Source organism: Danio aesculapii, chromosome 3, assembly GCF_903798145.1.
Source record: "Danio aesculapii chromosome 3, fDanAes4.1, whole genome shotgun sequence".
Taxonomy (NCBI): domain Eukaryota; kingdom Metazoa; phylum Chordata; class Actinopteri; order Cypriniformes; family Danionidae; genus Danio; species Danio aesculapii.
Window position 1 is genome coordinate 5423282 of NC_079437.1, and position 15773 is coordinate 5439054.

Genomic DNA, 15773 nt, shown 5'->3' on the forward strand with positions numbered 1-15773 from the left:
GTGTATAGCAGTATATATTAACTTGTGTCATGTCACATTTGCTGCAAAGTTAAATGTGTGTTTTTAAAAGTTCACACTAAAGCTGCGGTCACACTTGACTTTTCTTCCCATAGACTTCCATTCATACGCACGCGAATGCGTCAGACCGGAAACGCGGGGTAATGCATTAAGTTTCGCAGTTTCGCAGTGCAAAGTTCAAGCTTGGTGAACTCTGACCTGCGAAATCGCATCACTTGACTCGCGTGAGACCAATCGAGGATCAAAACAGGACCTCTCTGGACAAATTTAAAACATGGAGCAATCGCTCACTTTTTAATGTCTAAACATCTTGTTTAATCCCGCCCCTTTTCGCAGCGCGGCACGACAGAATTTTGCACACACAAACTGTAGTGTGACCGCAGCTTTAGCTGATGATTGATTATAAGCATTCTTGGCATGCTGTCCTGGGAGAGAGCCCTGAGCTCATAGGATCCTCGAGCCCGGGGCTCCCTCCTGTTTGCAAGGCGAGAGGGGAGTTTGAGCTTAGGTAGATCTCGAGAACTCCCCTGCTGTAGAAGCTTATCAACAGCCAGTGATTGCTCTTAAGAGATTACTTACTAGAAGCATGTCTATGGTGCTGATTTGGATTAGTCCGTTAACTTAAGTTGCATGTTTTGGACGGTGGGAGGAAACCGGGGAACCCGGGGGAACCCACGTGAGCACGGGGAGAAAGTGCAAACTCCACACAGAAACGTCTGCTGGTTTGGTAAAGCCTGGAACCAGAGATGTTCTTGCTGTGAGGCAACAGTGCTAAGCACTGGGCCACCGTGACACCCATCTAGGAGAAGGAGGAGTAGGGGTGGATGGGGGGATTCTTCAAAACGAAGATAGCTGTGGTACGTAACCCAGGGTATTTGTAATGGCTTAGGAGTCGTCTGATTGGTGCATTGAGAATTGGATAATGCGGATCCAGCCGTTAGCAATCATAAGCACGTGATCCTCTCAAAATTAGTTTATAAATAAACTTCACTTGTGCATGTGTGTACTACGAGCTTTCTAACAGCATTTGTGCGTGATTCATTGCGGAAAGCTTCAATTAATTCCTGCACAAATACATCATAAACTTACTTGGTATATTGACTCATAAACGTAATCTCTGTTTCATCTGTCTGTCTCTGTCAATGAATGCTTTTCATCTGATTGGATGCAGGAGAAGCAGACACGCATGTGGGAACAGTGGGTGAGGAGAAACAGCTCATTTGCATTTAAAGGTTCAGGCTACAAAAACACAGCTATACCTTCCTTTACTTCAATATGGGCATTTTCTACATTGTATAATGAATGATCTGATGGGTGTTTTGAGCTGAAACTTTACAGACACATCCTGGAGGCACCAAAGACTTATCTTACATCTTGAAAAAAAGGGTGAAATAGGTTATGACTTAAGCCGGATTAACGTAGTCACAAATGTCTGTTGACATGACTCTTAATGGTGTCCTTGTAAACGTACTGAATGAAGACGCACTCGGAGATTGGTGTAAAGCCGACTGCATCATCAGATTTGGTGCTCCTATTGGTTCTTGGTTCGTCGTAGCTGAATCACACTGTAGGAGAGTGTCTGAAATCTTCTGATCACAATGGCCATTAAGCAGCTGTCGGACAACATGTCAACCAACGATCTAAGAGCACAGATTTTAGGGTGTACACACACTATGTACAGTTGCCTTGAACCATGCCGAAGCACGCTTGTCCCCTCTGCCTCGACGACCCGCACTCGCATTGCATCCGAGCCGGAGCACGCTTACATCATCGATCATGCACTGTTCAGTTTAACAGAAGTGAAGCGCTCTCGCTCAGCCCAGTGGAGATTTCTTTATATTATTTTAGTGCTTTGATATGCAGTGACACACAGTCAAATATTTCGCAGAACAGATCAGCCACTTTGATGCTCATAAATGTTCATGAAAGTCATTCGTGCTGCAGGTATGAGGAGGTTTGCTAAAGGTGCAGCTGTAGTGCAGTGATTGGTTTGCGTCTTTAATAATCTACAACAGCTTGTGTTCATTGAACAGTAAGAATGATTAATAAACCCATATCAAACAGTCCCTTAAAGAGTTTGCGCTCTGGGCCACCTCTTCCAACTTGGTCAGGGCTGGCCAACCAAACCGCGCCTGAGCTCGATTCAGAGCACTCACACTTCTCAAACAATCCAGGAAATGGGCCTAGGTACGGTTCGGATGGCATAGTGTGAGTGTGCCCTTAGACTAGGTTTTCAGAGATCTTGATTTCCAATATTTGTCTCAGACAACCAAATTGCGAGTGAAATTGCACAGTGTAGGCCAGGGCTTAAGTCCAAACCCTCGCCTATTATCCCTGTAAACATAATTGATCTGATGGAGTAAAAACCCAGTGCACTGACCCATAATTCTCGAGTTGAGGCAGCCCAGAACTACAGCACCCGGTCCCAATACCTGATTTCTTGAGATATTTTAATTGCTTGCACAGATTTGCAAGACTCTTTGTAAACTTGACTCATCTTGGCTTTTTGTTTGTTAAAGGGAGACATATAATGTGCAAAATACTGTCATGTGTTCTTATTAAAATCTGTTATTTACATTACATTTAGGTAACATTCAAGTGTGTGTGTGTGTCACTGGGGCGGTACTTTTTCAAAAGGTACACTTTTGTACTGAACAGGTGGAGTTTTGTACCTTTAGGGTTCACTTTTGTACTTTTAAGGTACTATAAGGTACACATTTGTACTTTTTTAGGTATGAATATGTACATTTAAGGACCTTTTAGGAACATAACTATAACTTTTGAAAAGGTATCGCCCCAGTGACAGATTCTGTGGTGCTCAACCCTGTTCCTGGAGATCGACCTTCCTGCAAAGTTCAGCTCCAACCCTGATCAAACACACCTGAACCAATTAATTAGGACCTGAACAGTACTTGATAATCACAGGCAGGTGTGTTTGATATGGGTTGCGACTGAAATCTGCAGGAAGGTCCATCTCCAGGAACAGGGTTGGTCACCCCTGCTATATATCTTAGAGTGGCAGCATGGTGGCCTCACAGCAAGAAGGTCGCTGGTTCGAGTCCCAGCTGGGTCAGTTGGCCGTTCTGTGTGGAGTTTGCATGTCCTCCGGGTTAAATCCTTGTCCAAAATTTTCCTTTGGCTTAGTCTTTATTTCAGAGGTCACCACAGTGGAATGAACCGCCAACTATTCCAGCATATGTTTTACGCAGCGGATGCCCTTCCAGCTGCTACCCAGTACTGGGAAACACTCACACACTACGGCCAATTAGGTTAATTCAATTCCTCTATAGCGCATGTGTTTGGACTGTGGGGGAGCATGGTATAGTTTAAAAGTACTGAACTTCTCGTAGGACAAACAGCAAGTGACAAAAAACAAAAATAACCTCAAGAAACATGAACTATAAATGTTTGTTTGTGTTGGAAATGTTCAAGTCTCTGAGCAATGCATGTAATAAAAATAACTCTATGTTAAAAATCTGTGCAATCTTTAGCTTGTTGGGATACTACATATGGGTTTCCAATCTTGCTCCTGGACCGACACTTTCCTGAATGGTTTAGCTCCTACCTTAATTTAACACACCTGAATCAGCTCATCAAGCAGGCAGACTAGAAACTCCCAGATAGGTCTATTAAGGCAAGCTGGAGTAAAACTCTGATGGACATTATCCCTCCAGGACTGAGTTTAGAAGCCACTTTACATTGTAAATTGATTCCGTTTATTTATGCTGTTTTGTTTAGTTAGTGGAATGGAGGACTTATTTATTTTAGGGTAAAAGGAGAGCAGAACCGCCATGTCTACCAGCTAAGACACACACTTTCTACCTAGAAGGCTCAGCTTTCCGTATGCTTATTTTTTTCATTTAAGATTCCTGCTAAATAAAAAATGGTTATAAAAATGTAAAGAAGTGACATGACTGTCTTTAGTGAGGTAAAATGAAAACATTATGGGAGTTTCACTGGTTCATTTAAAATGTCCAGAGTTTAAATCGTATAAATGATGGTTGTGTTGTCTTTTGTGGCAAAAGTTACACACATGGAGTGATGCCCCACATTATACTGATGTCAGACACTGACAAGTTCATTTCCTGTAGTATTGAACAACTTCATTAGTTTGGAACCAGATGTAACTGCGCTGAAGTGGACTTTATAAATGAGTAGATGAGTAGATCAGTAAATGAGTAGATAAATAAATGAGTAGATAAGTAAATGAGTAGATGAGTAAATGAGTAGATAAGTAAATGAGTAGATCAGTAAATGAGTAGATAAGTAAATGAGTAGATAAGTAGATGAGTAAATGAGTAGATGAGTAAATGAGTAGATGAGTAGATGAGTAAATGAGTAGATAAGTAGATGAGTAAATGAGTAGATGAGTAGATGAGTAAATGAGTAGATGAGTAGATGAGTAAATGAGTAGATGAGTAGATGAGTAAATGAGTAGATGAGTAAATGAGTAGATGAGTAAATGAGTAGATGAGTAAACGAGTAGATGAGTAAACGAGTAGATAAGTAAACGAGTAGATGAGTAAACGAGTAGATGAGTAAATGAGTAGATGAGTAGATAAGTAGATGAGTAGATAAGTAAATGAGTAGATAAGTAGATGAGTAGATAAGTAAATGAGTAGATCAGTAAATGAGTAGATCAGTAAATGAGTAGATGAGTAGATAAGTAAATGAGTAGATAAGTAAATGAGTAGATAAGTAAATGAGTAGATAAATAAATGAGTAGATAAATAAATGAGTAGATAGGTAGATGAGTAAATGAGTAAATGAGTAAATGAGTAGATGAGTAGATGAGTAAATGAGTAGATGAGTAAATGAGTAGATAAGTAGATGAGTAGAAAAGTAGATGAGTAGATAAGTAAATGAGTAGATAAGTAAATGAGTAGATAAGTAAATGAGTAGATAAGTAAATGAGTAGATAAATAAATGAGTAGATGAGTAAATGAGTAGATGAGTAGATGAGTAGATGAGTAAATGAGTAAATGAGTAGATGAGTAAATGAGTAGATGAGTAAATGAGTAAATGAGTAGATGAGTAGATGAGTAAATGAGTAGATGAGTAGATGAGTAAATGAGTAAATGAGTAGATGAGTAGATGAGTAAATGAGTAGATGAGTAGATGAGTAGATGAGTAAATGAGTAGATGAGTAAATGAGTAGATGAGTAGATGAGTAAATGAGTAGATGAGTAGATGAGTAAATGAGTAAATGAGTAGATGAGTAAATGAGTAGATGAGTAAATGAGTAGATGAGTAGATGAGTAAATGAGTAGATGAGTAAATGAGTAAATGAGTAGATGAGTAGATGAGTAAATGAGTAGATGAGTAAATGAGTAGATGAGTAAATGAGTAGATGAGTAAATGAGTAAATGAGTACACAGCGTAAACTCCACACAGAAACGCCAACTGACCCAGCCGAGGCTCGAACCAGCGACCTTCTTGCTGTGAGGCGACAGACAAAACAAGTTATAATTTTAACGAAATTTTTAACAAAACAAGTTATAATTTTAACGCCAGTTTTAAAGGAGATCTAATTCTACAATATATTAGATTATTTTGGCACACACGACTCGTCTAGCAGATATAAAGGGACAGTGTTAACAAAAATTAAAAGTGATTCAAAACCTTTAAGAGTCTTTGTTTTTCTTCTTTGGATCAGATAAAATAAATACCTTGAAGAATGTTGAAAACCAGTAACGACTGACTCTTGTAGTAGGAAACCAATTACTGTGGAATTCAATAGCTTTCGTTTAACACGTAGAAAAAAAGGGAAACATGATGGCTCAGTAGTTAGCACTGTCGCCTCACAGCAAGAAGGTTGCTAGTTCGAGTCCTTGCTGGGTCAGTTGGCGTATCTGTGTGGAGTTTGCATGTTCTCCCCATGTGGCTTGGGTTTTCCCAGTCCAAACACATGCGCTAGAGGAGAACTGATGAACTAAACTGGCCGTAGTGTATGAGTGTGTTTGGGTGTTACCAAGTACTGGGTTGGACCTGGAAGGACGTCTGCTGCATAAAACATATGCTGGATAAGTTGGCGGTTCATTCTGCTGTGGTGACCCCAGATTAATAAAGGGACTAAGCCGAAGGAGAATGAATGAATGAATCTAATAAAAATATATAAGTAATAATATAATTTAACATGTATAAACCCTTTTAGCGCAGTCGTATTTCCCCACAACGTTTTTGTCTGGAATTAAAAATAGTTTTTTTTAATTATTCAAATAATCTCTTCATTATAGATGTCAGAAAACTAGACAGGAGGACGCTGAGGTTTCAACACGTTACAGTTTATTAGTAGCAATCAGATAGAAGTCATTTGAGCACGGGTGTGTGTGTGTGTGTGTGTGTGTGTGTTTTCAGCTCTCAGGTATGAGCTTCTGCAGGGTGTTTTTCAGCCGGTCTCGAGCGCTGCTGCACACCTCCAGTGATTTATTCGGCCTGCGTAATAAACAAACAGCAAACTCTGAAACTAAATGAATGCCTCAAGTATTGGAAATGAAAAGCTTGTCGAATGCTGAATAAAAATAATGCACTGAATTAACAAGCGCCTGCATTTTTAATGACTTGAATTGCAGGGTTTGTCTTTTTAGCTCCTGAAACTTTTTGTTATTTATTTATTTATTTATTTATTTATTTATTTTTAATTATTTTTTAAATAATTTTTATAGAAATATATTTATTTATTTATAAAAAAATAAATAAAAAAAGGTCCAGAAACTTAACGTAGCTGTTTATTTAAGTGGTGAATATTTTAACTAAAATATTACACACACATTTTCATGCTTAAATTCATTACTTCATATATTTTAAGCAGAACTGAATATTTTGGAAGTGAAATATGATGTATATCACTCAAAAGATAAATTCGACTGTTAAAATGCAACATTACAGTAGTTACGTTACAGTAAATAAAGTCATTAAACAGTCATGAAATATTCAAGTCACTTAAAATGCAGGAACTTGCTAATTTAATGCATTATATTTTCAGTATTGCTATTGGACAAGCTTCTGATTTCGAACACTTCATGCATTATTTTTGTTCCATATAAACAGAAAGCTCACAGATCACTCATACCATCAACTCTCATCAGGAATATGTTCATGAGTGATTTTGCGTTACCTGCTCATGAAAGCGTTGAGGACGGTGATGTGTTCTCTGGGGAAATAACTCTGTTTTACTGCGTGCTCCAAACACAGTAGATGACCTGGAACAACCTTCACCGGCTTCAGCTTATCTTCACTCTACAGAGAAATACAACAAAATATATTTAAATATCTCCAGATCGTGTTTCTGCTTAGATTTTTTTAAATCTCCTATAAAAAGTGTTTAGATGTTGGCATTATCAGTAATAATTAGTTAGGCTTCCATGCAAAACTCTAATACTGTGATGGGTAACACGTAAAATACATTAAATATTTGTAAATAAAGCAGCGTTTCCATGCAACGAGAAACTAAAGAGAACAAACTCCTCATACACTAGAGCCGATATCAGTCAGAGAAATGTTGTTTAGTGTGTTGGGATTTGCCATTGTGATGTTTTTCTTCCTCTAATAAATGAGTTGCGCCTCAGAAAACGAAGACGAAACGCAATGAACGCGCTGAATGCGGTGCTTTTGGAGGCGTAAGACACTCTTTTGGGAGCCCAGACAGATGCTCAAGACAGTTCTGGAGGGAATCATAATAGAAGATAATAATACTGAAGCACTGTGATGACAGATTGACGGCTGAGGCCTTTTAGAAAGGAGTTAAACGTTTACAATGTGCTGGAAATGCTGGTTTATTCTGAAATACAACTTTAATTTAGAAGAGTTTAGCATGATCAGTCCATATCTCTCAGCCTAATGGTTTATAGAGTTAAATGTGAAAGATGTTTTTGTACCGTCAAAAATTCTAACATTTCTAAAAATCTAAATCGCAATTTAATTCTTTCAAGTGAAAGTTCTAGATGTACACTACAGTCTTAATTTTGTACATTCATGTAATTTTATATTAAAACTTAATGAATTTCTCCCACAGTGCTTTACCATTTTGTTTGTTTCATTTGTCTGGTTGATTTATTCACTAGTAGTTCAAATATAATTTGCTGTAACTATAACTATAAATGACACCAACATTTTGATATATGCGTAGATAGATCCATAAATATTTGGACATTTACACATTTCTAACATGCTTCGCTCAATACACCAACACAATGTATCTGAAATGAAATGATGTGCTTTAACTGCAGACTGTCAGCTTTAATTTGAGGGTATTTACATCCAAATCAGGTGAACGCTGTAGGAATTACACCAGTTTACATATGTGCCTCCCACTTGTTAAGGGTCCAAAAGTAATTGGACAGAATGAGAATCATAAATCAAACTTTTACTTTTTAATACTTGGTTGCAAATCCTTTGCAGTCAATTACAGCTTGAAGTCTGGAGCGCAGAGACATCACCAGACCCTGGGTTTCATTCATGGTGGTGGTCTGTCAGGCCTCTACAGCAACTGTCTTCTGTTCCTGTTTGTTCTTGGGGCATTTTTCCTTCAGTTTTGTCTTCAGCAAGTGTAATGCAAGCTCAATTGGGTTCAGATCAGGTGATCGACTTGGCTATTGCATAACATTCCACTTCTTTCTCTTCAAAAACTCTGGTTGCTTTTGCAGTGTGCTTTGGGTCATTCTCCATCTGCACTGTGAAGCACTGTTCAGAGTTCTGAAGCATTTGGCTGAATATGAGCAGAAAATATTGCCTGAAACACTTCAGAATTCATCCTGCTGCTTTTGTCAGCATCGCATCATCAATAAATGCAAGAAAACCAGTTCCATTGACATCCATCCATGCCTACGCCATGTCAATACTACCACCATGCTTCACTGCTTAGGATCATGAACAGTTCCTTTCCTTCTCCATACTCTTCCCTTACCATCACTCTGGTACAAGTTGATCTTGGTCCATCTGTCCATAGGATGTTGTTCCAGCACTGTAAAGGCTTTTTAGTACTCCAATCTGGCCGTCCTGTTTTCAAGGCTCACCAATGGTTTACATCTTGTGGTGAACCCTCTGTATTCACTCTGGTGTAGTCTTCTCTTGATTGTTGACTCTGACACACATACATCTACCTCCTGGAGAGTGTTCTTGATCTGGCCAACTGTTGTGAAGGGTGTTTCCTTCACCAGGGAAGGAATTCTTTGGTCGTCCACCACAGTTGTGTCAGTGGTCTTCTGAGTCTTTTGGTGTTGCTGAGCTCACTGCTGTGTTTTTTCTGTTTAAGAATGTTCCACACAGTTGTTTTGGCCACGCCTAATGTTTTTGCTGTCTCTCGGATGGGTTTGTTTTGTTTTTTCAGCCTAATGATGGCTTGCTTGACTGACAGTGACAGCTCTTTGGATCTCATCTTGAGAGTTGACAGAAACCGATTCCAAATGCAAACAGCACACCTGAAATGAACTCTGGAGCTTTTATCTGTTCATAATTGGGATAATGAGGAAATAAAACACACCCAGCCATGGAACAGCTTTGACGCCAATTGTCTAATTACTTTTGGTCCCTTAACAAGTGGGAAGCACATATGCAAACCGTTGTAATTCCTACAGCGTTCACCTGATTTGGATGTAAATACCCTCAAATTAAAGCTGACAGTCTGCAGGTAAAGCACATCTCGTTTATTTCAAATCAATTGCGTTGGTGTATAGAGCCAAAAATGATAGGATTGTGTTGACGTCCCAGTATTTGTGAACCTAACTGTATGTATATGTAAAATTCATCATCAATTGTAAGGATGGATGACTATTTAAAGGTTTATTTTATTTTTAAAAAATGAAAATGTTTGGATTTTTATTAAACATTGTTTTTATAATTGAACAGAAATATACCTTATAAAAACAACAAAAACCCATAGAGATATTTTCTGGCTGTTTAACTTTAATTACAGGCTGATTCTAATGCACTCTCCAAAAGGGTTTATTTATTTTATTTAATTGTATTTATTTTTTGCAAGAGAGGGTAAATGTAATGCTGCAAAACGATTCATTGTGATTTAATGACATGTATAAAAATAAAAGTTTGCATCTTAAATACATGTCTGTGTATTTATCATGTAGAAAAACACACATGCATGTAAATATTTTAAAGGATATTTATTTATTTATTTACTTTTTTATACGTTTCCCTTTTCACTTTCACTTTTTATTTATATAAAAACATTTAGATCCAATACAAATTATGTATGTGCATGTTTTTATTTAGCACATTCTACATTTTAGGTGTGTGTATATTTATTAGTATACATAATAAATTTACACCGTACACACTCACACATACAGTATCTATTATGTAAACTTTTTTGATGCCACTGACCACTATTAATCATTATACACCACTATATAAATATCACACGGCTCTAATATAAAGTGTGCACAAGCAAACTAGCTCAGCGTTGGAGGTTTTTACCTTCAGCAATCCCACCATCACTAGCAGCGACGACACAAAAGCCAAACCCTGGAAGGAGGGCGTGAAGAAAGCTTTACTTAGCACTGCGTCTGAAACACACACACAGATATCAGACAAACATCACACTCAGATCCTTCATCATGTCAGACGGATGTTAGCATAATCTCACCGATGCTCTCCAGAACAGCTGATTTCACCTCAGCATCGTTGTCTTTATACACAGAGGAGATTTTCAGAAATGCTTCAGCTGTCTTACACACATCCAACACATCAACCTGCAAACACATGCAAATGATCAACACTAGTACCTGTCTGTCTGTCTGTCATTTGAAAGCAAAGTCTGATTTTCATTAGCTTATTTTCAGTCATTTTTGATTAATCATTATATTTTTTAGTTTAGTCAAGTTGTTTCAGGGACCACTTTTCTTTCCCCTAATAGAAGGGTACCAACACTTCTGTCTATGTCTATATAAATTATTTTGTATTACTTTTGCCCATTTTGAGCTACTTCGTGATTTTTATACATCTTTATTTCAATTGTTTTTGTTTGTTACTTTCTGGCCCCGCTCTTACCCGACAGTATTGAGATATTTCAAGTTCACTCTTTCCTCAGAGTAAGGTGGATAGGGAGGATGTCATTCGACTTCCATTTTGCAAACACGTAGATAATACATCGTTTAAAACACCAGGTAAGAAGTGAATGCCATCTGCGTATTTATTTCTCTATAGTTCAGTATAGGGAAGAATTCGGTGCTGAAGACTTTTCTTTGCATGTTTCTAGCGAGGTAAGGGGTTGTTTATGAGTTAAAATTGTTTTGTTGTATTTCTTTCTTTTGTTTGGCTTCACTATCGTCCCCTTACTCTTGAGTTGACCTAATTTTGTTTGATACTTTGCTTGAATTTGCTACTTTATTACATTATTTTTATTATTGTAAATCTTTATATATATATATATATATATATATATATATATATATATATATATATATATGGGCATTATTCTGGTCTCAATTTTGTTTGCACCCTCTCTTTGTGAAAGTACCACACCTTTTAAATGTTATTCCTTTCACCCTAGACTAACATCAAAGAGGTTGTAACATAATATTTCCATTATGATAGTGTCAGCTCTTTGGATCTCATCTTGAGAGTCGACTGTAACAGATTCCAAATGCAAATAGCACACTTGAAATGAACCCTGGACCTTTTATCTGCTCATTGTACTTGGGATAATGAGGGAATAACACACACCTGGCCATGGAACAGCTTTGACGCCAATTGTCCAATTACTTTTGGTCCCTTAACAAGTGGAAAGCACATATGCAGAACCGTCTTTTGCTTGCACACTCACTTTGTGAGAGCACCACACCTTTTAAATGTTATTCCTTTCACCCTGGACTAACATCAAAGAGGTTGTAACATAATATTTTCATTAGGTATGTCGCAATGCTCAAATAATACTGAACCATTCGGTACAACCTCCACCGTTCAATACGCATATTGCTGTTTTTCAGTTTTGCATTCACATTTAAAAAGTGTTTTTTGCATTTCCCCCTTCCTTTATTTGCTCTCTGAACTGCTCTATGCATGTTACAATGAATGAAAATTAAATTATATATATGTACAGTTAAATTCTGAATTATTAGCCCTCCTGTATATATTTTCTCCAAGAGTAGATTTTTTTTTCCAACACATTTCTAAACATAATAGTTTTAATAGCTCATCTCTAATAACTGATTTATTTTCTCTTTGTCATGATGACAGTAAATAATATTAGACTAGATATTCTTCAAGACACTTCTATACAGCTTAAAGTGACATTTAAAGGCTTAACTAGGTAATTAGGGTAACGTTTAGGGTAATTAGGCAAGTCATTGTATAACAGTGGTTTGTTCTGTAGACAACCCAAAACAAATATTGCTTAAGGAGGCAAATAATATTGACCTTAAAATGGTTTAAAAATTAAAAACATTTTATTCTAGCTGAAATAAAACTTTCTCCAGAAGAAAAAAATATTAAAGGAAATACTGTGGAAAATTTCCTGAATCTGTTCAACATCATTCGGGAAATATTTGAAAAAGAAAAAAAAAATGTAATTCAACTGTATAGATTGATGGATAGATGGATAGAATAAAAGACAGAAGGACAGTTCGATGGACAGAGAACAATAGATAAAACTATAGACCGAACGATAGATAAAAACAACAGAACAATAGATACAATTTTAGAAAAAAAGATAGAACTATAAATAAAACAATTTAGAAAAAAGCAATAGAACGCTAGACAAGGAAATACATAAAATTCTACAAGGATAGATAAAACAACAGTTAAAATAGATAAAATGATAGAAAAAAACGATAGAACAACAGATAAAAGGATAGATAAAACAACAGTTAAAATAGTTAAAACGAAAAAAACGATAGAATATATAAAATGATAGAAAAAAATGACAGAACGACAGAAAACGATAGATGAGATAATAGATAAAACGATAAAAAATAAACAATAGAACGGTAGATAAAACAGTAGATAAACGATAGAAAAAAACGATAGAATGGTACATAAAACAGTAGATAAACGATAGAAAAAACGATAGAACAACAGATAAAAAGATAGATAAAACAATACAACAATAGTTAAAACGAGAAAAAATGATAGAATAGGTAAAATGATAGAAAAAGAATGACAGAACCACAAATAAAACGATAGATAAAACAATAGAAACAATTATACGAAGACAGATAAAACAATAGATAAGAGGATGATGGATGGATGGATAGATAGATAGATAGATAGATGGATGGATGGATGGATGGATGGATGGATGGATGGATGGATGGATGGATGGATGGATGGATGGATGGATGGATGGATGGATGGATGGATGGATGGATGGATGGATGGATGGATGGATGGATGGATAGATAGATAGATAGATAGATAGATAGATAGATAGATAGATAGAATGAATTAAGTAGATTAAAACCAATCAAAGTTGTCCTACAACTGTTCAACCCTCATTCTTGTTTTAGGATGAACATCTTTACAGTAAATAACTCTCATCATTTATTCTCCCTTCATTTGTTTAAATTCTGTTAGATTTCTGTTTTTCGTTGAACACAAAAGAAGATATTTTGAAGAATGTTGGAAAGCCATTGACTTCCATAGTATTTGCTTTTCCTACTACTGAAGTCAATGGCTACAGGTTTCCAGCATTCTTCAAAATATCTCAACAGTAGAAACTCACTCAGGTTTGGAAGCACTTGATATGGAGTAAATAGTGAATATTAATTTTTGTGTGAACCGTCCCTTTAACTTGGTGAAAGCTGCAGAAAAGAGAGTGTTTCTGTAAGCTGTGACCTGCTGCTGGATGAGGACGCTCCTCTTCTCCCCCAACCGCAGAAGTTTGTCTGGAGAAGGAAAGCTGAGGAAAGAGGAGACGTCTGGAGTTCGAGGAGCTGAAGGAGGCGTGGAGAACTAAACAAACAGAGACGCCATTAACAGACTAACACTTGTGTTTCTCCTGGCAGATCTACATTGGGTGAGTTACTTCAATAAAAGCTATTCATTAATAATTAGCATCATGTAAAATTAAAGTCATGCATGACCTTTTAACTTTATAACTTTAACTCTAATATAATAATTCAATTCAATTCGAGTTCATTTGTGTAACACTTTCACAATAATTGTTTAGAACAGGGGTCACCAAACTTGTTCCTGGAGGGCCAGTGTCCTGCAGGTTTTAGCTCCAACCCTAATCAAACACACCTGAATAAGCTAATCAAGGTCTACTAGGTATACTTGAAACACCCAGGCAGGTGTCTTGAGGCAAGTTGGAGCTAAACCCTGCAGGGACACCGGCCCTCCAGGACCGAGATTGGTGACCCCCGTTTAGAAGAAGCTTCACAAAATGTGCACATTATTGCATCACAATCAAATTAAGCTAAAGTTACAATCGAATACAAGTTATTATAGTAGCACAGTTACCCTGCAGTTATATGGTGTATAGGTGATGTCTATATGTACATGTTTAATGAAGTGTATTGAGTGTACGCATTAAGCATTTTAATAACAAACATCACATTACAGAATTATTCTGCAAAAAAAGAAAGGTTGTATAACATTATATTCATACTAATATTTTGAAAGCAATGTCCAGTTAGTTCTAGTGCTGGGCAAAGATTAATCGCATCCAAAATAAAAGTTTGTTTTGATATAATACGTGTGTGTGTGTTTTATGTGATACACATACATAGGACCAAAATAAAGTAGCCTATTTGTAGCCTACCGTTTGACTATCTGACCCGCATGGTCTTTGTTTTACCCATAACCAAATTATAAATAAAGATAAGTTACGCACAAATGACCACCTGTCAATCACTTTTTCACTCTGGCATGAATAAGCAGAGTGATCTGTGTTGTTATAATGGCGTCGACACACTTGGGTGGTCAAAAAGGTCCAAAACCAACAAGAACTAACCAACAGTATCTGAGGTTTAGCTGAAATAGTACAAGCGTGAAAGTGAAAGACTGAAACAGTGTACTGACGCTGTGACACGTTACCTGATAGAGTCAAAATACCAAAGAGTCGTCAGACAGAGACTAGATTAATTAAACATCACCTTTAACAACTATAGTGAGGCTCCACCCTGCAGTTAATCCTTGATAAACTGTCCGACGTGCACTGCTCTCTGGGGTTTTGTGCTCCGAGCACCCCATACTGACTACCTGGAGCTCAGTCATGCACCTATGCTGCAGCGCATGCCAGAGTGCGTGTGGTCACGTGATGTGCGTTTTCAGTGGTATAGTGTGGACGAAGGGCTGTTCAGAAATGCTGGATGAAACACCAGTGTGGACATGGATTGTTTTCATTCTAAAATGCCATTTTAAACTAAGACGTGTCAGTGTAAACGGGGCCTCAGTGTGTATTTTTTGTGAGCGCGTTGCTGCTGGGGCGGGGCGGAGGACCGTGATGTCGGATCAGCATCGGGATGTCTATCGGCCCAACCCTGCTCTGTAACCCACTCCACCCAGCACTGGTTGTGATGTTGAATTCGGCTTGCTCAAACCTGGTTTAATTCACTCTTTTCTTCCTCCTCCTCTTCTTCCTCTACATCATCATCATCGTCGTCATCATCATCATCATCGTCGTCGTCGTCGTCATCATCATCATCCTCAGGTTCTCCCTCATCATCACTGTGACCAGAACAGAAAGTAAACTCCAGAAACTAAAGCGTATGACGGTAATGTTTATTAGATGCATTTCTTTCACATTCAGATAAACTAGGGGTCTCAAACTGCCCACCCTCCTCCTTTCTCTGACCCAC

At 37.4% G+C, this 15773-nt stretch overlaps 1 protein-coding gene across 1 annotated transcript in view; it reads right to left on the reverse strand.

The window, feature by feature from the left end:
- Positions 1-6281: 6281 nt before the first annotated feature.
- rangap1a (RAN GTPase activating protein 1a) overlaps positions 6282-15773 on the reverse strand; it is a 26952-nt gene continuing 17460 nt past the window's right edge. Inside the window, exons 11-16 of the mRNA XM_056452959.1 lie at positions 15516-15642; positions 13807-13923; positions 10619-10724; positions 10450-10538; positions 7136-7257; positions 6282-6453 (exon numbers count right to left, since the gene is read on the reverse strand). Coding sequence (XP_056308934.1) covers positions 6372-6453; positions 7136-7257; positions 10450-10538; positions 10619-10724; positions 13807-13923; positions 15516-15642 — 643 coding nt within the window. The 3' untranslated portion in view covers positions 6282-6371. The remainder of the gene's footprint in view (positions 6454-7135; positions 7258-10449; positions 10539-10618; positions 10725-13806; positions 13924-15515; positions 15643-15773) is intronic.